Below are 26819 nucleotides of genomic sequence, written 5' to 3'. Positions count from 1 at the left end.
TTATTGTAGCATGATGTCATGGAGAGCTCAGACTCCTAACAGCAGAGTTCCACAACTCTGTCTGACCAAGAGATTACAACCTTTACTTATATTACAAGCGTACGTGACTACAAGCATTCAAGCACAATTAGCAGAAGTGGGCAACCATAGTTTCAGCCTTAGTCTAGCACTTTTGAGGAACTGAGATTAATTAGATTGCCGCACCCTGTGTGGCAGACGAGACACAGAACATCACCTAACTCCTTGGCTATCGGCAGAACAGAAGTTAACCCTCTAGCTCCCCTCCTGCAGAAATTCGAGAACATGCTCAATTTTCTTTCACATTTCTCCCGCAGGGAGGGTCGACGGGGACATGCCAAATGCTGTATTGTTGCAAACACACACACACGCATGCACACACACACGTCAAAATCAAATCAAAAACCTTGCAAGCCAAAAGAGCAGGTCACTGACTTCAGGAAGGGAGGGGCGGGTGCACATGCTCCTATCGACATCAACGGTGCTGAGTTCAAGAGGATTGAGGAGTGAACATCACCTGTCCTGGTCCAACCACGTAGACGTTAAAGAAATTCGGCACGTCCCCCTTGACCCTCACCAACTTTTATCGATGCACCATAGAAATCATCCGATCTGGATGTATCACGGCTTGGTACGGCAACTGTTCTGCCCAGGACCGCAAGAAACTGCAGAGAGTTGTGGACACAGCCCGGCACGTCACGGACACCAGCCTCCCCTTCGCAGACTCCGTGTACACTTCCTGCTGGCACGGTAGTGTAACAGTTAGCGTAACATCATTACACTGCCAGCGACCTGGGTTCAATTCCGGTCGCTGTCTGTAAGGAGTTTGTACGTTCTCCCCGTGTCTGCGTGGGTTTCCTCCGGGTGCTCCGGTTTCCTCCCACATTCTAAAGACGTACGGGTTAGGAAGTTGCGGGCTTGCTGTGTTGGCACCGGAAGCGTGGCGACACTTGCGGGCTGCCCCCAGAACACTCTACGCAAAAGATGCATTTCACTGTGTGTTTCGATGTACATGTGACTAATAAAGGTATCTTATCTTATCTTAAAGCAGCCAACATAATCAAAGACCCCCACCCACCCCGGACATTCTCTCTTCTCCCCTCTCCCATCAGGCAGAAGATACAAAAGCCTGAAAGCACGTACCCCCAGGCTCAAGGACAGCTTCTATCCCGCTGTTATAAGACTATTGAACGGTCCCCTGGTACGATAAGATGGACTCTTGACCTCACAATCTACCTCGTCGTGGCCCTTGCACCTTATTGTCTGCCTGCACTGCACTTTCTCTGTAACTGCGACACTTTATTCTGCATTCTGTTATTGTTTTACTCTGTACTCCCTCAAGTCACTGTTGTAATGAGATGATCTGGATGGATGCCATGCAAAACAATTTTTCAATGTCCCTCGGTAATAAACCAGTTCCAATGAAATTCCTTGCTCGGGTGAAGCTCACTGAGTAAACAGTGTTCCCAGTAAATACAGCAACGAATGGTGTTGTGAGAAAGGTTCTTTTGGTATCTTAAAGATAAAGGTCTGGACACACAGCCTTTGTAATTTAAAAATGGTTTATTAACAAAGGCAAACGTGGGGACAGAATGAACAGGAACAGATGCACATCACACACTCTCAAGCAGCACATCACGAATGTGGAGGGAAATCATGACAGAAGGTGAGGTACACACACACACACACACACACACACACACACACACACACACACACACACACACACACACGCACGCACAAACACTCACACACACACACACACACACACACACACACACACACACACACACACGCACGCACAAACACTCACACACACACACACACACACACACACACACACAAAATAACTGGGTACAAGTGATCAAAGAATAAACAGTACAATGTTTGGACATCCTGATTCTGGACAAACATTGGCTCTTTGGTCTCGGGAGTCCTTAACTAACTGCACTGAAGTAGTGCACTGAAGTAGTGCACATCTTACCTCAACATCCTCGGAGACAGAAAAAGAGATAGAAAACCAAACATGCAGCACTTTTATACTGCTGGGGGGGGGGGGGGGGGGGGTGACTGGGTGGCCCAGCAAGGACGAAGGTGTTTTAAACAGGCCAATGGTAGGTGTGCCCAGGACAAAGGTGCTCGCACAGCCCAATCCCAGTGGTCCAGCAAGACAAAGGTGTTTAACTAATGAGGTGGAGCCAAACCTTGACTGACAGTGGTGTAGCTTCTGGCCTAATAGGCAATGCTATCATCCGACCATGGGGGTCAGTCGTGTTGTCACCGTCACCTGACCCCTGGCCTCTCATACTACAGATGCAAAACAGAAACGAATGGAGCAAAATGACAATAACAGAGGGAGATTTACGAGGATGTTGCCGGGAATCAGGGGACTGAGTCATGGAGAGAGGTTGAACAAGTTGGGACTTTATTCCCTGGAGTGTAGAAGACTGAGGGGTGACCTTATAGAGGTGTATAAAACCATGAGGGGCATCGATAGGGAGAATGCGTGTAGTCTTTTCCCCCAGGGTTGGGGAATCAAGAGCTAGAGGGCACAGCTTTAAGGTGAGAGGGGGAAGAGATTTAGTCGGAACCCGAGGGGCAACTTCTTCACCCAGAGGGTGGTCCGTGTGTGGAACGAGCTGCCAGACGAAGTGGGTGAGGCAGGTACATTGACAACGTTTACAGGTACATGGCTGGGAAAGGTTTAGAGGGATAGGGGCCAAATGCGGGAAAATAGGACCGGCTCAGGTGGGAATCTTGGTCAGTATGGACCAGTCGGGCTGAAGGGCCTGCCTTTGTGCTGTGTGACTATATCACTGAATGACCAAGAGAGGGAGAGAGTCTGAGAACATGGCAGCACCTCTGGGAAGGGGGACGTGAGAGAGGTAATAGTTTCAGGAGTCTGGCAGCAGTGGGGAAGAAGCCGCTCTTCACTCCGGATGTCCGGACTTTCCGGCTCCCGTATCTTCTCCCAGAAAGACAGAAGAGGGAAAAGGGAATGGCCAGGGTGGCAGGCACATCCCAAGGCAGCTCACGGGGAGGTTTGGAAGTGGGATAGGGGCTCACTGGGCAATCGATCCCACTTCCAAACAATCTTCACACTGGGTTTCTCCCAGTGCTTAGACCCTAACTTTGGGAATCCCAGTGGAGACTCCTAGTATTCATTCCAGTGCACACACCCAGTGGTCAATCCCTCCAGACACTTCCAAAGGTCACTGGTGGTGTGGTGGACAGTGAGGAGGGGTGTCCAAGGTTACAGCAGGGTCTGGGTCAACTGGGGAAGTGGGCCAAGGAGCGGCAGATGGAGTTTAACTCGGACAAGTGTGAGGTGTTGCACTTTGGGAAGTTAAACCAGAGCAGGACTTACACAGAGAGTGACAGGGTCCCGGGGAGTGCTGTAGAACAGGGACACCTAGGGGTACAGGTACATGGTTCCCTGAAAGTGGTGTCGCAGGTAGACAGGGTGGTGAAGAAGGCGTTCAGCATGCTGGCCTTCATCGGTCAGGGCACTGAGTGCAGGAGTTGGGATGTCCCGTTACAGCTGTACAAGGCGTTGGTGAGACCGCACTTGGAGCACTGTGCGCAGTTCCGGTTGCCCAGCTATAGGAAGGACGTCACTGAGCTGGAGAGGGTGCGGGACAGATTGACGAGGACTTTCCCGGGACTGGAGGGCTCGAGTTATAAGGAGAGGCCGGACAGGCTGGGACTGTTTTCCCTGGAGCGAAGGAGGCTGAGGGGTGACCTTATGGAGGTTTATAAAACCATGAGGGGCGTAGATAAGGTGGACGGTCACCGTCTTTTCCCCCCAGGGTCGGGGAGTCTAAAACTAGAGGGCACAGGTTTAAGGTGAGAGGGGAAAGATTTAAAGGGGACCTGAGGGTCAACTTATTCACCCAGAGGGTGGTCCGTGTGTGGAACGAGCTGCCAGACGAAGAGGGTGAGGCAGGTACATTAACAACATTTAAAAGACACTTGGACAGGTCCATGGATGGGAAAGGTTCAGAGGGGTATGGGCCAAATGGGACTGGCTTGGATGGGAATCTTGGTTGGCAGGGACCAGTTGGGCCGAAGGGCCTTTCTCCATGCTGTGTGACTTCATGACCAGCGGACACTCCCACTGGACACATCCCGGGGTCAGTCCCACTGGACACCCCGGGTCAGAGGAAGAAGCGGGCGGCTTGGTCCGGGACGGGACAGGACTCTACGTGGAGCGGGGCTCACAGCCACTGTTCCAGCCTCCCTCCCTCCCACTCTCTCTCACCCCCTCCCACTCCCACTCACCCCCTCCCTCCCACCCCCTCTCTCACCCCCTCCCTCCCACCCCCCTCTCTCACCCCCTCCCTCCCACTCCCCCTCTCACCCCCTCCCTCCCACCCCCCCTCTCACCCCCTCCCTCCCACCCCCCCTCTCACCCCCTCCCTCCCACCCCCCTCTCACCCCCTCCCACCCCCCCTCACCCTCTCACACCCCCTCCCCCCCACCCCCCTCTCACCCCCTCCCTCCCACTCCCCCTCTCACCCCCTCCCTCCCACCCCCCCTCTCACCCCCTCCCTCCCACTCCCCCTCTCACTCCCTCCCACCCCCCCTCACCCTCTCACCCCCTCCCCCCCACCCCCCTCTCACCCCCTCCCCCCCACCCCCCTCTCACCCCCTCCCCCCCCACTCACTCTCATTCACCCACATTCCTGAAAATCTATCACTGCTTCTCCCCCCTCACCATCTCTACCTCGGCCTCTCCCCCCCCCCCATCTCTCCCTCCCCCTCTCTCCCCTCTTACCCTCACCCCGTCTCTCATTCTCCCTCATCTGCCTCTCTTGCCCCCCGTTCTCTCCCCGCGAGTCCCTCTCCCCCCCCCCCCCCGTCTCTCCCCCCCCCCCCCGGTGTCCCTCTCTCTCACTCCGACCGTCTCTCTCTCCCTCCCCCCGTGGGCGGGGGGCGGACCGGCCGGCCGGTTATAAACCCGGCGGCGGGCCGGTCCGAGCTCCATTCGTCCCGAGCCCTCGTCAGGTGAGAGTCCCGGGGGCGGGTACTGAGCGCAGGGGAGGGCGAGGAACAGCAAGATCCCAGGAGCTGCCCGTCCTGAAGCGGCCCGACCCCAGGAACAGGGAGGGGGGGGGGGGCGCAGTGAGGCCAGTGAGCGAGATCCTCCCTCCCTCCATCTCCCTCCCTCCCTCCCTCCCTCCATCTACCTCCATCTCCCTCCCTCCATCTCCCCAGCTCCCTCCCTCCCTCCCTCCATCTCCCTCCATCTCCCTCCATCTACCTCCCTCCATCTCCCTCCCTCCCCCTCCATCTCCCTCCCTCCCCCTCCATCTCCCTCCCTCCCTCCATCTCCCTCCCTCCCTCCATCTCCCTCCCTCCCTCCATCTACCTCCATCTCCCTCCCTCCATCTACCTCCATCTCCCTCCCTCCATCTCCCCAGCTCCCTCCCTCCCTCCATCTCCCTCCCTCCATCTCCCTCCATCTACCTCCATCTCCCTCCCTCCATCTTCCCAGCTCCCTCCCTCCCTCCATCTCCCTCCCTCCCTCCCCATCTCCCTCCCGCCCTCCCTCCCTCCCTCCATCTCCCTCCCTCCCTCCCTCCATCTCCCGCCCTCCCTCCATCTCCCTCCCTCCATCTCCCTCCCCCTCCCCCTCCTTCCTTCGCTCCCCACCTCCCTCCCCCTCCCCCTCCCTCCCTCCATCTCCCTCCCTCCATCTCCCTCCCTCCCACCCTCTCACCCCCTCCCCCTCCCTCTCATTCACCCACATTCCTGAAAATCTACCACTGCTCCCCCCCCTCCTCCTTGTCACCCCCCCCCATCTCTATCTCGGCCTCTCTCCGCCCATCTCTCCTTCCCCCGTCTCTTTCTCTCCCCCTCCGTCTACGTCTCACCCCTCTCTCCCCTCTTACTCTCACCACGTCTCTTACTCTTCTTCATCTGACTCTCTCTCTTGCCCCCCATTCTCTCCCCGCGTCTGTGTCCCTCTCCCCCTCTCCATCCCTCCCCGTGTCTCTCTCTCCCTCCCTCCCCCTGTGTCTCTCCCTCCCTCCCCCGTGTCTCTCTGTCTCCCTCCGTCTCTCGCTCCCTCCCTCCCCCTTCTCTCTCTCCCTCTCTCTCTCCACCATGTCTCTCTCTCCCCGTGTTAGTCTCTCTCTCCCTCTCCCCGTGTGTGTGTCTCTCTCTCCCTCTCCCCGTGTGTGTGTGTCTCTCTCTCCCCGTGTGTGTCTCTCTCTCTCCCCGTGTGTGTCTCTCTCCGTCTCCCCGTGTGCGTCTCTCTCCGTCTCCCCCCGTGTGTGTCTCTCTCTCTCCCCCGTGTGTGTCTCTCCCTCTCCCCCCGTGTGTGTGTCTCTCTCTCCCCCCCGTGTGAGTCTCTCTCTCCCCCCCGTGTGTGTCTCTCTCTCTCTCTCCCCGTGTGTGTGTCTCTCCCTCTCCCCGTGTGTGTGTGTGTCTCTCGCTCTCCCCCGTGTGTGTGTCTCTCTCTCCCCCGTGTGTGTGTCTCTCGCTCTCCCCCGTGTGTGTGTCTCTCTCTCCCCCCGTGTGTGTGTGTCTCTCTCCCCCCGTGTGTGTGTGTCTCTCTCTCTCCCCGTGTGTGTGTCTCTCTCTCCCCCGTGTGTGTGTCTCTCTCTCTCCCCCGTGTGTGTGTCTCTCTCTCTCTCCCCGTGTGTGTGTCTCTCTCCCCCGTGTGTGTGTGTCTCTCTCCCCCCCCGTGTGTGTCTCTCTCCCCCCCGTGTGTGTGTCTCTCTCCCCCCGTGTGTGTGTCTCTCTCTCTCTCCCCGTGTGTGTGTCTCTCTCTCTCCCCGTGTGTGTGTCTCTCTCTCTCCCCGTGTGTGTGTCTCTCTCTCTCCCCCGTGTGTGTGTGTCTCTCTCTCTCTCCCCGTGTTAGTGTCTCTCCCCCGTGTGTGTGTCTCTCTCTCTCTTCCCGTGTGTGTCTCTCTCTCCCCCCGTGTGTGTGTCTCTCTCTCCCCCCGTGTGTGTGTCTCTCTCTCCCCCCGTGTGTGTGTCTCTCTCTCTCCCCCCGTGTGTGTGTCTCTCCCCCGTGTGTGTGTCTCTCTCTCTCCCCCCCGTGTGTGTGTCTCTCTCTTCCCCCCCCCGTGTGTGTGTGTCTCTCTCTCCCCCGTGTGTGTGTGTCTCTCTCTCTCCCCCCGTGTGTGTGTGTCTCTCTCTCCCCCCGTGTGTGTGTGTCTCTCTCTCCCCCCGTGTGTGTGTCTCCCCCCGTGTGTGTGTGTCTCTCTCTCCCCCCCGTGTGTGTGTCTCTCTCTTCCCCCCCCGTGTGTGTGTCTCTCTCTCTCCCCCGTGTGTGTGTGTCTCTCTCCCTCCCCCCCCGTGTGTGTCTCTCTCTCCCCCCCGTGTGTGTGTCTCTCTCTCCCCCCCGTGTGTGTGTCTCTCTCTCCCCCCGTGTGTGTGTCTCTCTCTCCCCCGTGTGTGTGTCTCTCTCTCCCCCCGTGTGTGTTTGTCTCTCTCTCTCCCCGTGTGTTAGTCTCTCTCTCTCCCCCTCCCCCCGTGTGTGTGTCTCTCTCTCCCCCGTGTGTGTCTCTCTCCCCCGTGTGTCTCTCTCTCCCCCCGTGTGTGTGTGTCTCTCTCTCTCCCCCGTGTGTCTCTCTCTCTCCCCCGTGTGTGTCTCTCTCTCTCTCCCCGTGTGTGTGTTTCTCTCTCCCCGTGTGTGTCTCTCTCTCTCCCCCGTGTGGGTGTCTCTCCCCCGTGTGTGTGTGTCTCTCTCTCTCCCCGTGTTAGTGTCTCTCTCTCCCCATGTGTGTGTCTCTCCCTCTCCCCCTGTGTGTGTCTCTCTCTCCCCCCGTGTGTGTGTGTCTCTCTCCCCCCGTGTGTGTGTGTCTCTCTCTCCCCCGTGTGTGTGTGTCTCTCTCCCCCCGTGTGTGTGTGTCTCTCTCCCCCCGTGTGTGTGTCTCTCTCTCCCCCCGTGTGTGTGTCTCTCTCTCCCCCCGTGTGTGTGTCTCTCTCTCCCCCCGTGTGTGTGTGTCTCTCTCTCCCCCCGTGTGTGTCTCTCTCTCTCTCCCCGTGTGTGTGTCTCTCTCTCCCCGTGTGTGTGTCTCTCTCTCCCCCGTGTGTGTGTCTCTCTCTCTCTCCCCGTGTTAGTGTCTCTCCCCCGTGTGTGTGTCTCTCTCTCCCCCCCGTGTGTGTGTCTCTCTCTCCCCCCCGTGTGTGTGTCTCTCTCTCCCCCCCGTGTGTGTGTGTGTCTCTCTCTCCCCGTGTGTGTGTGTCTCTCTCTCCCCGTGTGTGTGTCTCTCTCTCCCCGTGTGTGTGTGTCTCTCTCCTCCCCGTGTGTGTCTCTCTCTCTCCCCGTGTGTGTGTCTCTCTCTCTCCCCCGTGTGTGTGTCTCTCTCTCTCTCCCCCGTGTGTGTGTCTCTCTCTCTCCCCCGTGTGTGTGTCTCTCTCTCTCCCCGTGTGTGTGTCTCTCTCTCTCCCCGTGTGTGTGTCTCTCTCTCCCCGTGTGTGTGTCTCTCTCTCCCCGTGTGTGTCTCTCTCTCCCCGTGTGTGTCTCTCTCTCTCCCCCGTGTGTGTGTGTCTCTCTCTCTCCCCGTGTGTGTGTCTCTCTCTCTCTCCCCGTGTTAGTGTCTCTCTCCCCCGTGTGTGTGTCTCTCTCTCTCCCCCGTGTGTGTGTCTCTCTCTCTCCCCCCGTGTGTGTGTCTCTCTTTTCCCCCCCCGTGTGTGTGTCTCTCTCTCTCCCCCGTGTGTGTGTGTCTCTCTCTCTCCCCCCGTGTGTGTGTGTGTCTCTCTCTCCCCCCGTGTGTGTGTGTCTCTCTCTCCCCCCGTGTGTGTCTCTCCCTCTCCCCGTGTGTGTGTCTCTCCCTCTCCCCGTGTGTGTGTCTCTCTCTCCCTCCCGTGTGTGTCTCTCTCTCTCCCCCCGTGTGTGTGTCTCTCTCTCTCTCTCCCCCCGTGTGTGTGTCTCTCTCTCTCTCTCCCCCCGTATGTGTGTCTCTCTCTCCCCCCCGTGTATGTGTGTCTCTCTCTCCCCCCCGTGTATGTGTGTCTCTCTCTCCCCCCCGTGTGTGTGTGTGTCTCTCTCCCCCCGTGTGTGTCTCTTCCCCTCCCCCGTGTGTGTGTCTCTCTCCCCCCGTGTTAGTTTCTCTCTCTCCCCCCGTGTTAGTTTCTCTCTCTCCCCCCGTGTTAGTTTCTCTCTCTCCCCCCGTGTGTGTCTCTCTCCCCCCGTGTGTGTCTCTCTCCCCCCGTGTGTCTCTCTCTCTCCCCTGTGTGTCTCTCTCTCTCCCCGTGTGTCTCTCTCTCCCCCTCTCCCCGTGCCTCTGCCCCCCATTTCCCTTCCCCTCCCCACTCTCCCTCTCTCCTGTGTTGACTGGGAGGAGCCGCTCCTCCCCCCTCCCCACCATCCCCGCCCCATCGCCCCGAGTCTTGCTTCCCACATTGGGAATTTGGGATCCTTCCAAAGGCGCACGAGGTCCGACATTTAAATCACTGCCCTCAGCGCCGCACAGAATCTTCCCTGTTCTTCGACAGTTTTCCAGGAGTGAGCAGAGCAACGATCCCGAGGGAAATGGGTTGGAAGGCGGTGGGATTTCTTTATTCCGGGAATTCCGGGTGGGGTGGGGGATCCCGTCCCCCAGTGAGGGTCAGTGGGTCAGTGTGTGTGTGTGGGACCCGTCGCCCAGTGAGGGTCTGTGTGTGTGTGTGTGTGTGTGTGTGTGTGTGTGTGTGTGTGGGGGGGGGGGGTGTTTAATCATCTGGAAGGTTAATTGCAACCCCCCCCCAACCCCGAGTATGAGGCTGAGGGTAGAATCTGGGGGGAGAGTTGTGGATCCTTGCCCAGTGCACGGATGGGAGGAAGGGGGGAGTTGGCTAGAGGGGATCTGGAAGGGGTGGGCGGAGGGGGGAAGAGAGGGTGTGGGTTTCAGTGATGCATCACGTTGTTGAATTACCCCATCGCTCACTGGCTGTGACCTCGTTCCAGCGATGGGGACCGGGATACTGGTCTGCCTCACCGTGGCCTCCCTGCTCGGTAAGTGGACACCCCTTTGTGGGGCGGGGATGGAGCGCTGTGCTGTGGGGGGGGGGCGGTGAGGAGGGAGCGCCGCGCTGTGGGAGGGGCGGTGGGGAGGGAGCGCTGCGGGAGGGGCGGTGAGGAGGGAGCGCTGCGGGAGGGGCGGTGGGGAGGGAGCGCTGCGGGAGGGGCGGTGGGGAGGGAGCGCTGTGGGAGGGGCGGGGAGGGAGCGCCACGCTGGGGGAGATCACTCTGACCTGCCCACTCTCCGTTCTCTCCCACACCACCCTCAACAACTCTCTCCCCCATTACCATCCCTCCCACATACCTCCCCCTCCCACTCCCCGTCCCTCCCCTCAACCCCTCCCCACTCCCCCCTCCTTTCACCCTGCACCTCCCCTTTCCCCACTCCCACTCCCACTCTCCCTCCTAACCTTCCCCCCCACCTCCCACCTTCCACCCCCCACCTGCTTCACCACCCCACCCTCCCCACCCACACCCCTCCCTCCCTCCTCCTCCCCCACACCCCTCCCTCCCTCCTCCTCCCCCACACCCCTCCCTCCCTCCTCCTCCCCCACACCCCTCCCTCCTCCTCCCCCACACCCCTCCCTCCCTCCCTCCCCCTCTTCCCCACACCCTCTCTGCCTCCTCCCCCCACCCCACCTCTCTCCCTCCCCACACCCCCCCCCCCACCCAGGTCCGACCACGGCGGGCCTCGCCGGCCGCGAGTTCGTCGCCGCCTTCCTGGAGAACCTGCGCTCCAGCTATGGTCCGGCTCGTCTGGAGCTGCTCATCACCGCCTGGGAGCCGTCCACCTCGGTCACCGTGTCGCTGGGCGGCTTCAGCTGGCAGCTGGAGCTGGCGGCAGGCCAGGTGGCGACAGTGACGGTGCCGGCATCCAGCGAGCTGGGGCGGCCGGGGATCAGCGACCAGACGGTGCTGGTGCTCTCCAACCATCCGGTCTCCGTCTCCACGTTCAGCCTGAAGCGCTACATGGTGGACGCCTCCGCCTTGTACCCGGTGCGGTTGCTGGGCACCGACTACCTGGTCTTCACCCCTCCTGCTGGTCCGTCCAAGGATTTCGCCGTCAGTAACACTGGGCAAGACAACCGGGTGGTCCTAACCCTCACCCAGCCCGTTACCTTCGAGGGACGGAGGTACGGGAAGGGGGTCGCCATCCGGCTGACCCTCCGCCCTTATCAGACCGTCCAGTTCCAACACCGGGGCAACCTGACCGGCTCCCGGGTGCAGTCCGAGCATCCAGTTGCGGTGACCGCCGGTCACTCCTGCAGCAAGGCGTTCTGGAGCCGCTGCAACCACGTGTACGAGCAGCTGCCGCCGGTCAGCAGCTGGGGAGATGCTTTCGTGGTGCCTCCCAGCACCGTGCATTCCCGCCAGGACACGGTCTACGTCCTGACCTCCCAGGACACCGAGCTGAGTCTGAGTGGCAGCGACCGCAGGATCAAAGTATCCGGAGTCCAGCTGCTCACTTTCAGCGTGTCCCGGGACCAGCCCCTGTCTCTGACCAGTACCAGGGGCGTCCTGGTTCTGTACTACTCCCCCGGCGACCGGCACCGAGGCACCAATTACAACCCTTATTTGATGACCGTGAAGCCCAACCGGGACTTCGCCTCCATCTACGTCGTCCGAGGGCTGGCCGGCTTCGACAACCACCTCAGTGTGGTGGCCCGGACCTCCGAGCTGTCCTTTCTGAGGCTAGACGGCCGCCCGTTGCTGGCCGGTACCAAGTGGCGCCCGGTGCCAGACTCCGGCTACTCCTGGGCCGACCTGCAGACCGGGAATGGGCAGGAAACGCACGTCGTGAGCGGACAGAACGGCGCCCGCCTCGGGGTCTACCAGTACGGAGTGGCCAGACGGGACGGGTACGGGTATCAGGGGAGCACGGCCGGAGGAGGAGACAACGACCTCGTGGGTAAGGGATGTCCGCAGGGTGTCTGTCCTGGGGGAGGTAGGGGGTTGGTGTGATGGGACGGTGTGGAGGGAGCCTCACCCTGTGTCTGACCCCGGGAGTGTGTGACGGGACGGTGTGGAGGGAGCTTCACTCTGTGTCTGACCCCGGGAGTGTGTGACGGGACGGTGCGGAGGGAGCCTCACCCTGTGTCTGACCCCGGGAGTGTGTGACGGGACGGTGCGGAGGGAGCCTCACCCTGTGTCTGACCCCGGCAGTGTGTGACGGGACGGTGCGGAGGGAGCTTCACCCCGGGAGCGTGCGACGGGACGGTGTCCATTCTCAACCTCCCCCACTCTCTCCTTCCCCGCAGACCCGTGCTCCAAGGTTCGATGTAGATCGAAGGAGCGATGTTCGGTGCAGGACGGGGAGCCAGTGTGTGTGCCGGAGTCCAGTGCTCTCTGCTGGGCATGGGGTGACCCCCACTACCACACCTTCGACGGGGTGAACTTCGACTTCCAGGGCACCTGCACCTACACCATTGCCAAGACCTGCGGCAAGAACACCTCGCTGTCCTCCTTCAGCGTCCGGGCCAAGAACGACAACCGTGGCAACACCCAAGTGGCGTACGTCAAGTTGGTCACCATTGATGTCTACGGCACCGAGATCACCCTGAGGAAGTTTGAGTACAGCCTCGTCTGGGTGAGTCTTGGTTCTGCTCTCGCTTTCCTGGCAAATCCACTCCGGGTCTTCCCTACACCCTCTGATCCGCGGTTACTGTGTTCCGGTCCATGTTTTCCCTCCCCCACTCCGCACCTTGAATCCGCTCCACATCTTTCCCAGCCCCTCCGATCCGCTGTTTACCCAGCTCCGCTCCACATTTTCCTGTCTAATCCACTCCATGTCTTCCAATCTAATCCGCCTCAGAGGTCTTCCCTGGCCCCTCCAGTCCACACTTTCCCAGCTCCGGTCCGTGGTTTCCCGTTTCCGGTCCACCTCTTCCCGTCCGGCCCACTTCACCTCTTCCAACCTCATCCGATCCACAGTTTTCTAATCCCCGGTCCGTGGTTTACACCCCTCCTCCTCCTTATCTACCCCGTTCCATGTAATCCCTCCCCACTCCATGTTTTTCCTCCTCCCTGCATCCCTCCTCCCTCCGCTTCTCCCCCCCCCCCAACTCTCTCCCTCCCTCCCTATCACCCTCGGTCCCTTTTCGTCCTCCCCTCCTCCCTCCCTCCCTCGATCTCCTCAATCTGTCCCTCTCCTTTCCCACCCCTTCCCTCCCTCACTCCTCCCTCCCTCTATCCCTCTCCCCAATTCCGTCCCCCCCCTCTCTTTCCCACTCCCCCCCCCCCGTCCCTCTCCCTCCCCTCTTACCTCCTCGTAACTGATGCCCACCACCCTCTGTGCCGCCGGGAGTGCATGGGGTTCCAGCGGATCCTCTCCCTCCCCCCTTCCACCCACTCCCTCCCCCACCCACCCACCCCCCTCCCCCTCCTACCCCCCACTCCACTCCCCCTCACCTCCCCTCACCCACCCCCTATCCCTCACCGACCCACTCCCCACCCCCCTCCCCCCATAGACCACCCCCTCACCTCCGCCTCACCTAACCATCTCCACCCCACTCCCTCCCTCACCCACCCACCCCCCTCCCCCTCCTACCCCCCACTCCACTCCCCCTCACCCACCCCCTATCCCTCACCGACCCACTCCCCACCCCCCTCCCCCATAGACCACCCCACCTCCGCCTCACCTAACCATCTCCACCCCAATCCTTCACCCGCCCGCCCACCCCATCGCCCCTCCCCATTAACATCAACCCGCCTCACCCACCCCGCTCCCCCTCACAACCCCCTCGCCTCCCCCCCTCACAACTCCCTACCTGCCTCCCCATATCCCCACCCGTCATAAAACGGGATGGGTTTCGATGGATGGGTTGGGACGTAGGGTTGGGACATGGGTCTGGGACATAGGGCTGTCCCTCTTTCCCTGTTCCCCCCCTCTCTCTGACCCCACCAACACCACACCTTGTGTCGTAGGTCAACGGGATCAAGACCCACCTGCCCCTCAGCCTCCAGGGAGGCCGGGTCACCCTGTTCCAGAGCGGGGCGTCCGCGGTCTTGGAGACGGACTTCCATCTGAGGGTGTCCTACGACTGGGACCACCACCTGGTGGTGACCGCCAGCAGCAGCCACTTCGGGACCCTGTGTGGCCTCTGCGGGAACTACAACGGGAAGGCAGACGACGACTTCCGGACCCCGGGTGGCGAGGTGGTGTCCGACGTCCTGGAGTTCGGGAGGAGCTGGAAGGTGCCCGACGGGGACGCCTTCTGCTGGAACGACTGCAATGGGGCATGCCCCACCTGCGGAGCCCAGGAGCAGGGGAAGTACAGGGGTCCCGGCTGGTGCGGGCTGCTGGCTCTCACCGCCGGCCCCTTCCGGGGATGCCTGGCCGGGGTCGACCCCGCGCCCTATGTCGACAGCTGCGTCTACGACGTCTGCCTCTCTGACGGGGACCGCGCGCTCCTCTGCCGGGCGCTGAAGGTCTACGCCGACGCTTGCCAGGGGGAAGGGATCGAGGTCGGAGACTGGAGGAAGCCCTCCGGATGCCGTGAGTTCTCGGGAGTGGTGGGGTTTGGGGAGGGTGGGGGTGGTGGGGGGGTTGGGTGGGGGGTGTGTTTGGGGGAGGTTGGGTGGGGGGTGTTTTGGGGGTTGAGTTGGGGGTGTGTGTTGGGGGTTGGATGGGGGGTGTGTTGGGGGTGAAGGTTTGGGTGGGGGGTGTGTGTTGGGGGGTTGGGTTGGGGGGTTGTGTTGGAGGTAGGGGGTGTGTTGGGGGGTTGGGTGGGGGTGTCTTGGGGAGGTTGGGTGTGGGGTTGTGGTGTTGGGTGGGGGGTGTGGCAGCAGGACATTGGGTGTTGCATTCCGGAGAGTCAATCACTGTGGGACCTTCCCAGTGAATGGCAGGGCCCAAGGGAGTGCTGTAGATCAGAGGGACCCAGGGGTACAGGTACACGGTTCCCTGAAAGTGGTGTCGCAGAGAGACAGGGCGGTGAAGAAGGCGTTCGGCACGCCGGCCTTCATCGGTCAGGGCACTGAGTACAGGAGTTGGGAGGTCGCGGTGCAGTTGTACAGGTCGTTGGTGAGGCCGCACTTGGAATATCGCATTCAGTTTTGGTCGCACTGCTGTGGGAAAGATGCCATTAAGCTGGAAAGAGGGCAGAGGAAGATTTACGAGAACGTTGCCGGGACTAAAGGGACTGAGTCATGGAGGTTGGGCAGGTTGGGACTTTATTCATTGGAGTGTAGGGGTGACCTTATAGAGGTGTATCAAACCACGAGGGGCATCGATAGGGTGAATGCGCACAGTCTTTTCCCCCAGGGTTGGGGAATCAAGAACCAGAGGGCACAGGTTTAAGGTGAGATGGGGAAGAGATTTAATAGGATCTTCAAGGGTAAATGTTTATCACCCAGAGGGTGGTCCGTATGTGGAGCTGCCAGAGGAAGTGGGTGAGGCGGGTACATTGACAACGTTTAAAAGACACTTGGACAGGTCCACGGATGGGAAAGGTTCAGAGGGATATGGTCCAAACGCGGGCAAATGGGACTGGCTTGGATGGGAATCTTGGTCGGCAGGGACCAGTTGGGCCGAAGGGCCTGTCTCCGTGTGGTATGACTAAGGTGGAGATTGGCTAGGGTGGTTGCAATGAGCAGTGAGTCAATGGGGCAGTGGGGGAGGTTGGGAGGGGCGAGGGGGCGACGTTTGACATTGGGAAGGGGGCAGCAATGGTTGTTGGAGGGGTTGGGAGCGATGGAGTGGGAGGGGACGGTGAGGTGGTGATGGGACAGATTGGGAGGGGGGAGATGATGGGGATTGACGGACGGGAAGGGGGATACGACAGGGATTGATGGACAGGGAGGTGCAGACGACAGGCCTTCCTCCCCCCAACCCACCCTCTCTCTCTCTCTTCCCCCCCCCACAGCCCTGACCTGCCCAGACAACAGCCACTACGAGGCGTGCGGCAGTGCCTGCCCACCGAGCTGCGCCCAGCCCTCCGGGGACCCCACCTGCGGACTGCCCTGCGTGGAGACCTGCGCCTGCAACGCGGGCTACGTGCAGAGCGCGGGCAGGTGCGTGGAGAGGTCCCGCTGCGGCTGCCTCCACGAGGGGCGTTACTATGAGGCGGGGGAGACCTTCCTGGAGGGCGAGGACTGCCAGCAAAGGTGCCGCTGCGACCCGCTCACAAAGAAGATCGCCTGTGCCCAGCACCGGTGCGGGGTCAGGGAGAGGTGCCAGGTCTGGCAGGGCGCCAGAGCCTGTCACCCGGCGGGCTACGGGACCTGCTCGGCATCCGGGGACCCCCACTACATCACCTTCGACGGGGTCCGCTTCGACTTCCAGGGGACCTGCGTCTACACCTTGGCCGCGCTGTGCGCCAACGGCACGGGGCTGCCGCCCTTCACGGTACAGGTGCAGAACGAGAACCGGGGAAGCAACCAGAAGGTGTCCTACACCAGGATGGTGAGGGTCACCGTCTACGGGCAGACCCTCGTCGTGTCCCGGGAGCAGGCTGGCAGAGTGCTGGTAAGTCACCAGGGTGTGGGTTGGAGCACCGTGCACGGTTCCCGTCCCTGTATCCCTGGGTCCGACCACATCGGGAGCACCGGGCACGGTTCCCGTCCCCGTATCCCTGGGTCAGACCCACACCGGGAGCACCGGGCACGGTTCCCGTCCCCGTATCCCTGGGTCAGACCACACCGGGAGCACCGTGCACAGTTCCGGTCTCCGTATCCCTGGGTCAGACCACACCGGGAGCACCGTGCACAGTTCCAGTCTCCGTATCCCTGGGTCAGACCACACCGGGAGCACCGTGCACAGTTCCGGTCTCCGTATCCCTGGGTCAGACCACACCGGGAGCACCGTGCACAGTTCCGGTCTCCGTATCCTGGGTCAGACCACACCGGGAGCACCGTGCACAGTTCCGGTCTCCGTATCCCTAGGTCAGACCCACACCGGGAGCACCGTGCACAGTTCCCAGTCTCCGTATCCTGGGTCAGACCACACCGGGAGCACCGTGCACAGTTCCGGTCTCCGTATCCCTGGGTCAGACCCACACCGGGAGCACCGTGCACAGTTCCCGGTCTCCGTATCCCTGGGTCAGACCCACACCGGGAGCACCGTGCACAGTTCCCAGTCTCCGTATCCCTGGGTCAGACCCACACCGGGAGCACCGTGCACAGTTCCCGGTCTAAAATGTAAAAGTTCCAATGTAAAACCACACATTTCAAACCCATGTATGGCTACACCCCTCCCCGTCTCCGTGACCCGCTCCAGCCCCTGCACCCCTCCCCATCACCACCCAAAACCAATTTAGGGTGGGGGTGGGACAATTCTCTCTCATCTCCGACTGACGTCTCTCCCCCAACAGGTCGACGACGTCCTCGTGAACCTGCCCTACCACAACGCTGCGGGGACGCTGCACGTGCGCGGGACGGTGCAAGGCGCGTCCCTGGAGACGGACTTCGGCCTGCGCGTGACCTACAACTGGCACAGCCGGGCGACCGTGCGCCTGCCCACCACCTACGCGGGCTCGGTCTGCGGCCTGTGCGGTGATTTCAACGGCGACCCGAAGGACGACCTGCCGGCTGGGGGTCCGCGCGAGCTGGGGGAGCGCTGGCGGGTGGCCGTCACGCCGGGCTGCGTGGGGGACTGCGGGGCAGACTGCGGAGCCTGCGACGCCAAGTCCAGGCAGCGCTTCGGGGGCCCGCATTTCTGCGGGCTGCTGCTGGAGGAACGCGGACCTTTCCGCGACTGCAGGAAGCGGCTGGACCCCCGCGGTTACTTTGAGGACTGCGTTTTCGACACCTGTCAGTACAAGGGACACCAGACTGCGCTTTGCCAGGCCGTGGAGAGCTACGTAGCTGCATGCCAGGAGGCAGGGCTCACCGTACACCCCTGGCGCAACGCAACCTTCTGTCGTAAGTACCGGTTCGTTACTGTCTCACTGGGAGCACTGTTCACGGTTCCCTGGGTCAGACCCACACCGGGAGCACCGTGCACAGTTCCGGTCTCCGTATCCCTGGGTCAGACCCACACCGGGAGCACCGTGCACAGTTCCGGTCTCCGTATCCCTGGGTCAGACCCACACCGGGAGCACCGTGCACAGTTCCGGTCTCCGTATCCCTGGGTCAGACCCACACGGGAGCACCGTGCACAGTTCCGGTCTCCGTATCCCTGGGTCAGACCCACACCGGGAGCACCGTGCACAGTTCCGGTCTCCGTATCCCTGGGTCAGACCACACCAGGAGCACCGTGCACAGTTCCGGTCTCCGTATCCCTGGGTCAGACCCACACCGGGAGCACCGTGCACAGTTCCAGTCTCCGTATCCTTGGGTCAGACCACACCGGGAGCACCGTGCACAGTTCCGGTCTCCGTATCCCTGGGTCAGACCACACCGGGAGCACCGTGCACAGTTCCCGGTCTCCGTATCCTTGGGTCAGACCACACCGGGAGCACCGTGCACAGTTCCAGTCTCTGTATTCCTGGGTCAGACCCACACTGGGAGCATCGTGCACAGTTCTGGTCTCCATATCCCTGGGTCAGACCACACCGGGAGCACCGTGCACAGTTCCGGTCTCCGTATCCCTGGGTCAGACCCACACCGGGAGCACCGTGCACAGTTCCCGGTCTCCGTATCCCTGGGTCAGACCACACCGGCAGCACCGTGCACAGTTCACTGTGCACTCCTTCATTCTCCCTCACGCAGGAGAGGGCCATTCAGCCTCTGGACTCCGTGCTAACCCCCGGAGTGATCATGTTCCTTCTCCTCTGCCCTCTAAACAATCTCCCTCTCGGATTTTCCCGATGTTCCCCATGACTCTTCCTGTTGGGAGTGATTCTCACTATCCCCCTCAACACCCCTCCCCATGACTGCCCCCCCCCCCCCCAGCCATATTCAGGGAACAGGCCATAGTTGACGTTATTCCTCACAGTACCCTAGTAATCTCTAAGGTAGGGACATGTTCGGCACAGCTTTGTGGGCCGAAGGGCCTGAATTGTGCTGTAGGTTTTCTGTTTCTATTATCTTTCTGGGGCCATTGGGCCCAATTGGTCTATCCTATCCCCCCACCGATGTCCCCTGTAACCTGTTCTCACATTCCTGTTCACTCCCCCACACAATTGCGCCCCCCCACCCCCTCCCCCACACAATTTCCCCAATTGCTTCGATTCCCAACAATCCACTAATCCCAGCCGGTGTTCCCAGACTCCTGGAGGGACAAGCTTCCTCTGTGTCCCACTGTGGGACCTCCCAGTTCTTGTTCCCATCGGATGTGGGAGATGGGCGTGGGAGGTGAATCAGGGGGAAGGAAGGGGGGGTAGGTTGGAGAGAGGGTGGGTGTGGGTGGAGAGGAGGGGGGTGGTTGGGGAGGGAGGGGAAGGGAATTAAAAGGGAGGTGTTACTTTGTAGACCGAGACTGACATTTTCTCTTCTCCCTCCCCTCCGCTCCCCCTTCCCCCTCCCCTTCCCTCGACGTCCCCTCCCCTCCCCTCCCTCTCTCCCTTCCCTCCCCTCTCTCCCCACCCCCCAGCCCCCAGCTGCCCCCCCCACAGCCACTACGAGACGTGCGGCCCCCCCTGCCCGCCGACTTGCGGCGCGGAGCCCGGCGAGTGCGACCGGCCCTGCGCCGAGGGCTGCCAGTGCGACGGGGGCCGGGTGTGGTCGGGCTCGGGCCCCGGCGCCAGCTGCGTGGCGCCCTCGGCCTGCGGCTGCTCGGTGCCCGGCTCCGGCCTGTACCTGAGGCCCGGGCAGCAGGCCTGGCTGGGCGCCGACCGCTGCCGCAGCTGCCTGTGCCGGGCGGGCGGGGCGCTGGACTGCAGCCTGCTCCCGGGCCCGGTCCCGGGCCTGGATCGGGGTCTGGTCACAGGCCTCGTCCAAGAGCTGGTCCACAGCCTAGTCCCGGGCCTGGTCCCGGTCCCGGTCCCGGTCCCGGCGGGAGGAGCCGCCTGCCAGCCCCCGGCCCCCGGCCACTGCCAAGCAGCCGGACACCCCCACTACCTCACGCTGGACGGACGGGCCTTCGACTTCCAGGGGAGCTGCGCCTACCTGCTGGCCGGGGCTGCGGGCGATTCCTCCCACCCAGTCGCCCCTTTCTCCGTCACCGTGGTCCACCGGCCGTCCGGCAGCAGGGGGCGGGGGGCAGTTGGCGCCGTCGCCGTGGAGCTGATGGTGGGCGGCCGGAGACTGCTGCTGGAGCGGGGTGGCCGCAGCAGTGTCAAGGTGAGGGGGAGTGAGGGGAGGGGGCTGGGGGTGAGGTGGCGAGGGAGGTGGGGTATGAGGGGGGAGTCGGGGTTGAGGGGGCTGGGGAGGTCTGGGGGAAGGAGGGTGGGGAGGGAGTTGGGGGGAGGGCTGGAGGTTGGAGTGGGGGTCTGGGGAGGGAGCGTGGGAGCTTGTGGGGAGGTCTGGGGGAAGGGGCTGGAGGAGAGAGTGGGTGGGGGAGAGGTAGGGAGGAGGTGGGGGGGGTTCTGAGAGGGTGGGGAGGGAGGTCTGGGGGGATGTTTTGGGGAGGGAGTGGAAGGGGGGGTCGGTTTGGGGGGGGTAGGGGAGGGAGGAGGAGGGGGTTGGTCTTTGGGGGAGAGGGATCTGGGGAGGGGGTAGGTCTGGAGGTGGGAGGGGGTTCTGGGGAGATAGGGGAGTGGGGTCTGGGGGAGGGAGGGGAGGGGGGGTTCTGAGGGATGGGGGTGGGGAGAGATGTGGGCGAGGGGTGTCTGGGGGAGGTGGTTCTGTGTGGAGGTGGTGACTGGAGGGGAGGGAGAGGGGGACCATGTGGGAGGGGGATCGGGGGTGGGGGGAATAGGAGGGTCTGTGGGGTTCTGGGGAGGGGTAGGGGGTTCTCGGGTGGGGGGAGGGAGGGGAAGGCAGAGGGGTTCTGGGATGGGAAGTGGGCTATGGTGGTGGGGAGGGGTTCTGTGGGGAGGAAGGGTGTGTGGAGGGGTCTGGGGAGGGCTTGGGGTTTCGGGAGGGGATGAGGGGGGGTGGGGGGAGTGGGGCTGGGGCTCTCCCTCTCTTTCATCTACCCCACTCCTCTCATTCTACCCTTTCCCCTTTCCTCTCCCCCACCCCCCACCTCTCCCCCTCTCTCTCTCACCCACCCTGCCTCCCCCCACCCCCACCTCACCTCTCTCTCCCCCCTCCCTCCCTCTCTCCTCCCTCTCTCTCTCTCTCTCTCTCTCTCTCTCCCCCCCCCACCCCGCCTCCCCCACCTCCGCCTCCCCCTCTCTCTCTCCCCCACCCTGCCTCCCGCTCTCCCTCCCCCCACCTCCACCTCGCCTCTCTCTCTCCCCCCTCCGTCCCTCTCCCCAGCTCTCTCTCTCTCTCTCTCCCCCTCCCTCCCCGTGTCTCTCTCTTTCTCTCTCCCTCCCCCTGCTCTCTCTCTCCCCCCTCCCCCCCCCTCTCTCTCTCCCACCCACCTCCCTCTCCCTTCCCCACCCTCCCCACCCCATTCAGGCACTCCCCTGAATCGTCCACAACAAGGGGGCGTTTCCTGGATGAAGTGAATCGGACGTTGTTGGGGAGGGAGGGACTTGGCGACCTGCAGAGAGTCATCAGCTGTTCCGTTGCAGGGTGGGGGACGGGGAGTGTGGGGCTGACGGGATGGATTTTGCCCCCCCCTCCGTCAGGCCTGTCTTCCCTCCCCCACAGGTGGACGGAGTGCTGGCCCACACCCCACTGATCTTGGACGGGGGGGCGGTGCGGGTGTACCCCCACGGTCACCGGGCGGTGATGGAGACGGACTTCGGGCTGGCTGTCAGCTACGACCTGGCGTCCCGGGTTACGGTCACCGTTCCCGGCGAGTACCGGGGTCTCACCCGGGGGCTGTGCGGCGACTTCAACGGGGAGCCAGCCAACGACTTCCGGACGCCGGAGGGGAAGCCTGCGCCGAACGCCGACTCCTTCGGCCGCAGCTGGGTGGTCAAGCGGCTGGCACCCACCGGCTGCCAACACGGCTGTGGGCGGCAGTGCCCGGAGTGCCCTCAGGAACGGCTGTCTGTCCTGAAGGGGGGAGACTACTGCGGGATCCTGACCTCGGACGAGGGTCCGCTGAGCGCCTGCCACGCCGTGCTCCCGCCAGCTCGCTTCTTCACCGACTGCCTCTACGACACCTGCCTGTCCGAGGGGGACCTCGCCGCCGTCTGCGAGAGCGTCCAGGCCTACGCCACCGCCTGTCAGGCGCTCAACGTCACCCTCAAGCCCTGGAGGACAAAATCCTTCTGCCGTGAGTCAAGTTCTGTGGGGAAGATTGGTTGGTGGGGTGGTGGGCAAATGAGGCACGGGATGGGAGCAGGTAGGAATCCACCCCCTCCGTCCTCGAGACGCTCCAATCTTCTCGTGGCTCCCCCAATACATCGGGGCACATCCCTCCCCCACCGTCAGTGGTATCTACAGGAGGCGCCGCCTCAAGAAGGCAACGTCCGTCATCAAAAGTCCTCCCCCCACCATCCGGGCTGTGCCGTCTTCTCGCATCTCCCATCGGGCAGGAGGTACAGAAGCCTGAAGTCCCCACACCACCAGGTTCAGGAACAGCGACTTCCCTACAACCATTCGGTTCTTGAACCGACCGGCACAACCCTAATCACTGCCTCAGTATGGGACCACGAAGCACTGAAATGGACTTTTTTTTTTGTTCTAATGGTGTTCTTTCTTGTAAAGGTTGTGTCTAATTTATCTTGTGGATGCTGCTTATCTGATGCTCTGTGTCTGTGAGGCTGCTGCAAGTAAGTTTTTCATTGCACCCGTGCGCACATGAGCTTGTGCGTCTGACAGTAAACTTCACTTTGAATATGTTTGATAGGACTGTGTATGGGGACATGACGTCAAAAATCATTCATTCAAAACAAAAAGGTCGATTCTTACCCACTTCAAGAAATGTTTAATTGAAAAATACAGACTGACAATGGAGATTCATTGATTAGTAAGTTTGCAAATGACGTCCAAGTTACCAGTGCTGTGGAGAACAAGGAAGGTTGTCTCAGGATACAGCGGAAGGAAAGTTGCCCGAGGGAATTTAATCCCAATAAGTGCGAGGTGATTTATTTTGGGAACTCAGATGGGATAGGACGTACAGTGAACGGCAGGGCACTAGGGAGTGTTGAACAGAGGGACCTCAGGGTTCAATCCCACAGCTCCCTCAAAGAGGCAACACCGTTAGGCTGGTGAGGAAACTCGACTTTGATTTTGATAATCCCTGCTTGTGTTGTCACGCACACCGTGGAACGCTGTTCTTCTTCAGTCAGGGCATCGAGAGTTGAAATTGGGACGTTACGATACAGTTGTACAAGTCAGTCGAGTTTACTGTCAGACGCACAAGTCCGTGTGCACACGGGTGCAATGAAAAACTTACTAGCAGCAGCATCACAGGCACAGACCATCGGATAAACAGCATTCACAAGAAAAGCATTAAATTAAACATAAATTGTACACAATTTTTGCAAGAACAGAATTAGAACAAAAAGCACAAAGTCCACTGCAGTGCAGAGTGGTCTCAGTGTTGCTGTACTGAGGCAGTGATTAGGGTTGTGCCGGTCGGTTCAAGAACCGAGTGGTTGAAGGGAAGTCGCTGTTCCTGAACCTGGTGGTGTGGGGACTTCAGGCTTCTGTACCTCCTGCCCGATGGGGGCTGCGAGAAGACGGCACGGCCCGGATGGTGGGGGGATCTTTGACGACGGATGTTGCCTTCTTGTTTAATTCTTTAATTAAACACCTAATTGAACTAATCCCTTCTGCCTACACAATATCCACATCCCTCCACTCCCTGCACATCCGTGTGTCTGTCTAAGAGCCTCTTAACCCCCTCTATCGTATCTGCCTCCACCCCCACCCCTGGCAGCACACTCCAGGCACCCACCGCTGTCTGTGTAAAAAAAAACTTGCCCCACGCATCTCCTCTGAACTTACCCCCTCTCACCTTCAATGCATGCCCTCCAGTGTTAGATATTTCGACCCTGGGGAAAAAGATACCATCTATCTATGCCTCTCATAATCTTATAAACTTTTATCAGGTCTCCCCTCAGCCTCCGCTGCTCCAGAGAAAACAATCCGAGTTTGTCCGACCTCTCCTTATAGCTCATGCCCTCTAATCCAGGCAGCGTCCTGGTGAACCTCTCCTGCACCCTCTCCGAAGTCCCCCACACCCTTCCTGTAACAGGGGCGACCAGAACTGAATGCAATACGGCTGAATCCAATCAAGAACTTATCAATCTCAATGGATTGGTGTATTGCACCCAATGACGTGGCCTCCACCGCCGTCTGTGGCGACGAATTCCACAGATTCACCACCCTCCGGCTGAAGGAATTCCTCACGTCTCGGTTCTAAAGGGACGTCCCCTGATTTCGCTGGAGCGTTGTGTCCAGTTCTGGGCGCTGCACTTGGAGAAGGAAGCCGGGGCTTTGAAGAGGGTGTGGAGTGGATTCACGGGAATGACTTCTAAGGACGAGGGGCTTTAGTCCACTGGAGGGGTTTTGAGGGATCTTGTTGGGGAGTGGGGGGGCTGTAGGGGGATCTGATGGAGGAGTTCACAGTAACGAAGGGTGTTTGTCTCTCTCATCCCTCCCTCTGCCTCCCTCCCTCCCCCTGCACTCTCACCTCTCTACCCCCCCAACAGCCATGAAGTGCCCGGTCCACAGTCACTACGAGTCGTGTGCCGACACCTGTCGCTCTACGTGCGCCGGCCTCACCGAGCAGTCGCCGTGCCCGGCCTTCTGCTCCGAAGGGTGTGAGTGCGACCCGGGTTTCCTCTCCGACGGAGACCGCTGCGTCCCCGTCGACCGGTGTGGCTGCCTCGGGAACGGGCGGTACTACCAGGTAGGAGTCGGAACCCAATGGGACCTGTCCTGGGTCGGAGCGGGTCCTCGTCCGCCCCCGACCCTCGTCCGCCCCTGACCACGACCCCCGACCCTTGACCATCCCTGACCCCGACTCTCGACCCTCGTCCATCCCTGACACTCGCCACTCCGTACAGAACGAGTGATCACCTCCCCATGTGCACTCTCCCCTACCCCCTCTCTCGCCCTCTTCCCCCATCTTCCCCATTCCCTCTCGCCCCGACCCATCCTCCTTTCCCCTCCACCTCTTGCCCTCTTTCCCCTCCACTTCTCACCCTCCGTCCCTCCCTCCCTCCCTCCCCCTCCTCCCTTCCTTCCCCTCCTCCCCACCCCCCCACCACGGAGAGGGATGGGACAGAGTTCACGGACACTCTGCCGCCGGTGGGATCTCCCTGCCCGCCCACTCCCCCTGCGTTACGTCCGCACCACTCCTCGGGAAGGGATGTGGGGTGGGGGGAGCTGACCAGTGACCCCTGTCTTCCTGCCCCACAGCTGGGGGAGACGGTGGTCCAGGAGGGCTGCACCCAGCGCTGCTCCTGCAGCCAGACCGGACTGGTCTGCGAAGCGATCTCGTGTGCGGCGGACGAGCACTGCGTGGTCAAGGACGGACTACTGGACTGCTACAACAAGGGTGGGTTTGTGCTGCCTCATCACCCTCCACCCACCCCACCCCTTCCCATCCCCACTCTGTCCCAGGACATCATACAGAGCCCCGGTGCGCAACGGGAGGGGTGGCGAGGAGGGAGCACCGCGTCACAGATGGAGGGGCAGTGAGGAGGGGGTGTCGAGGGGGGAGCGCCGCGGGAGGGGCAGTCTGTCACAGATACTATGTCCCAAGACTGCGTACAATCCCAATCTTTGGCGGTGTGTGTGTGTGTGTGAGTGAGGGACTCGACCCCAGTGAGGGTCAGTGTGTGTGTGGGGCACGTCCCCCAGTGAGGGTCAGTGTGCGTGTGGGACCTGTTCCCCAGTGAGGGTCTGTGTGTGTGTGGGACCTGTTCCCCAGTGAGGGTCTGTGTGTGTGTGTGTGTGTGTGTGTGTGTGTGTGTGTGTGTGTGTGTGTGTGTGTGTGTGTGTGGTGCCCGTCCCCCAGTGAGGGTCGGTGTGTGTGTGGAGTCTACACGCTTTCCCCGTGACCCTGTGCGTTTCCCCAGGGCGCTCCGGTTCCCACCCACATTCCAAGAAGACGTGGGGGGTCGGAGGGTTAATTGGCCGCTGTTAATCACCCTCCCGTGTGTGTGGGTGAGGGGAAGAGTCTTGGGCGGAGGGGGCACAGAGTTGATGGGAAAGTGGGGAGAATGAAAGGTGATCAGTGTCAGTGGGGAGGTGGGTGCGAACTTGGGAGTGTGTGAGGTGGGGTCTGACCGGCCAACCCCTGCTCTCACCTTGGGATGTTCTTGCCTCCCCAGATCCGTGCAAAGCCGCCCGGTGCCGTGAGAAGGAAGTCTGCAGGGTGCAGGAGGGTGTGGCGAAGTGCGTGCCTCAGTACACCAAGAAGTGCTGGGCCTGGGGCGATCCCCACTACCACACCCTGGACGGCCTGAACTACGATTTCCAGGGGACCTGCACCTACGTGGTGGCAGAGTCGTGCGGGACGGACACCACCCTCCCTTCCTTCAAGGTGACGGCCAAGAACGACGTCAGGGGCAACACTGCCGTCTCCTACGTCAAGCTGGTGCACGTGGACGTTTATGGCTACAGGATCTCCATCCGCAAGATGGAGATGGGACTCGTCAGGGTGAGGAGAGGCATCTGACGTGTCCTGCTGTCCGACGGAGTCCAGCTTGAGCGAACCCGAAACAACCTGATCCAAAACCAAAGGCAGTCTAACTGAACCCAACCCGACCCAGTCCAATCAACCCAACCCGACTCCTCCCAATCCAACTAAACCCAACCCCTCCTCCCAGTCCAACTGAACCCAACCCAACTCCTCCCAGTCCAACTGAACCCAACCCAGCTCCTCCCAGTCCAACTGAACCCAACCCAGCTCCTCCCAGTCCAACTGAACCCAACCCAACTCCTCCCAGTCCAACTGAACCCAACCCAACTCCTCCAGTCCAACTGAACCCAACCCAACCCG

The 26819-nt window shown here is 61.2% G+C and overlaps 1 protein-coding gene across 1 annotated transcript in view; it reads left to right on the top strand.

Annotated features, from left to right (window-relative positions):
• Positions 1-9870: 9870 nt before the first annotated feature.
• LOC127587224 (IgGFc-binding protein) overlaps positions 9871-26819 on the top strand; it is a 28994-nt gene continuing 12045 nt past the window's right edge. The window contains exons 1-11 of the mRNA XM_052045435.1: positions 9871-9970; positions 10650-11885; positions 12235-12563; positions 13901-14471; positions 15841-16442; positions 17287-17836; positions 19449-20137; positions 21560-22133; positions 24520-24719; positions 25232-25370; positions 26149-26477. Of these exons, the coding sequence (XP_051901395.1) occupies positions 9925-9970; positions 10650-11885; positions 12235-12563; positions 13901-14471; positions 15841-16442; positions 17287-17836; positions 19449-20137; positions 21560-22133; positions 24520-24719; positions 25232-25370; positions 26149-26477 (5265 nt within the window). The 5' untranslated portion in view covers positions 9871-9924. The remainder of the gene's footprint in view (positions 9971-10649; positions 11886-12234; positions 12564-13900; positions 14472-15840; positions 16443-17286; positions 17837-19448; positions 20138-21559; positions 22134-24519; positions 24720-25231; positions 25371-26148; positions 26478-26819) is intronic.

The sequence above is a fragment of the Pristis pectinata genome, chromosome 39 (genome assembly GCF_009764475.1).
Source record: "Pristis pectinata isolate sPriPec2 chromosome 39, sPriPec2.1.pri, whole genome shotgun sequence".
Lineage (NCBI taxonomy): Eukaryota > Metazoa > Chordata > Chondrichthyes > Rhinopristiformes > Pristidae > Pristis > Pristis pectinata.
Note: the sequence above shows the minus strand (reverse complement) of the source record. Positions and strands in the feature narration are given on the sequence as shown.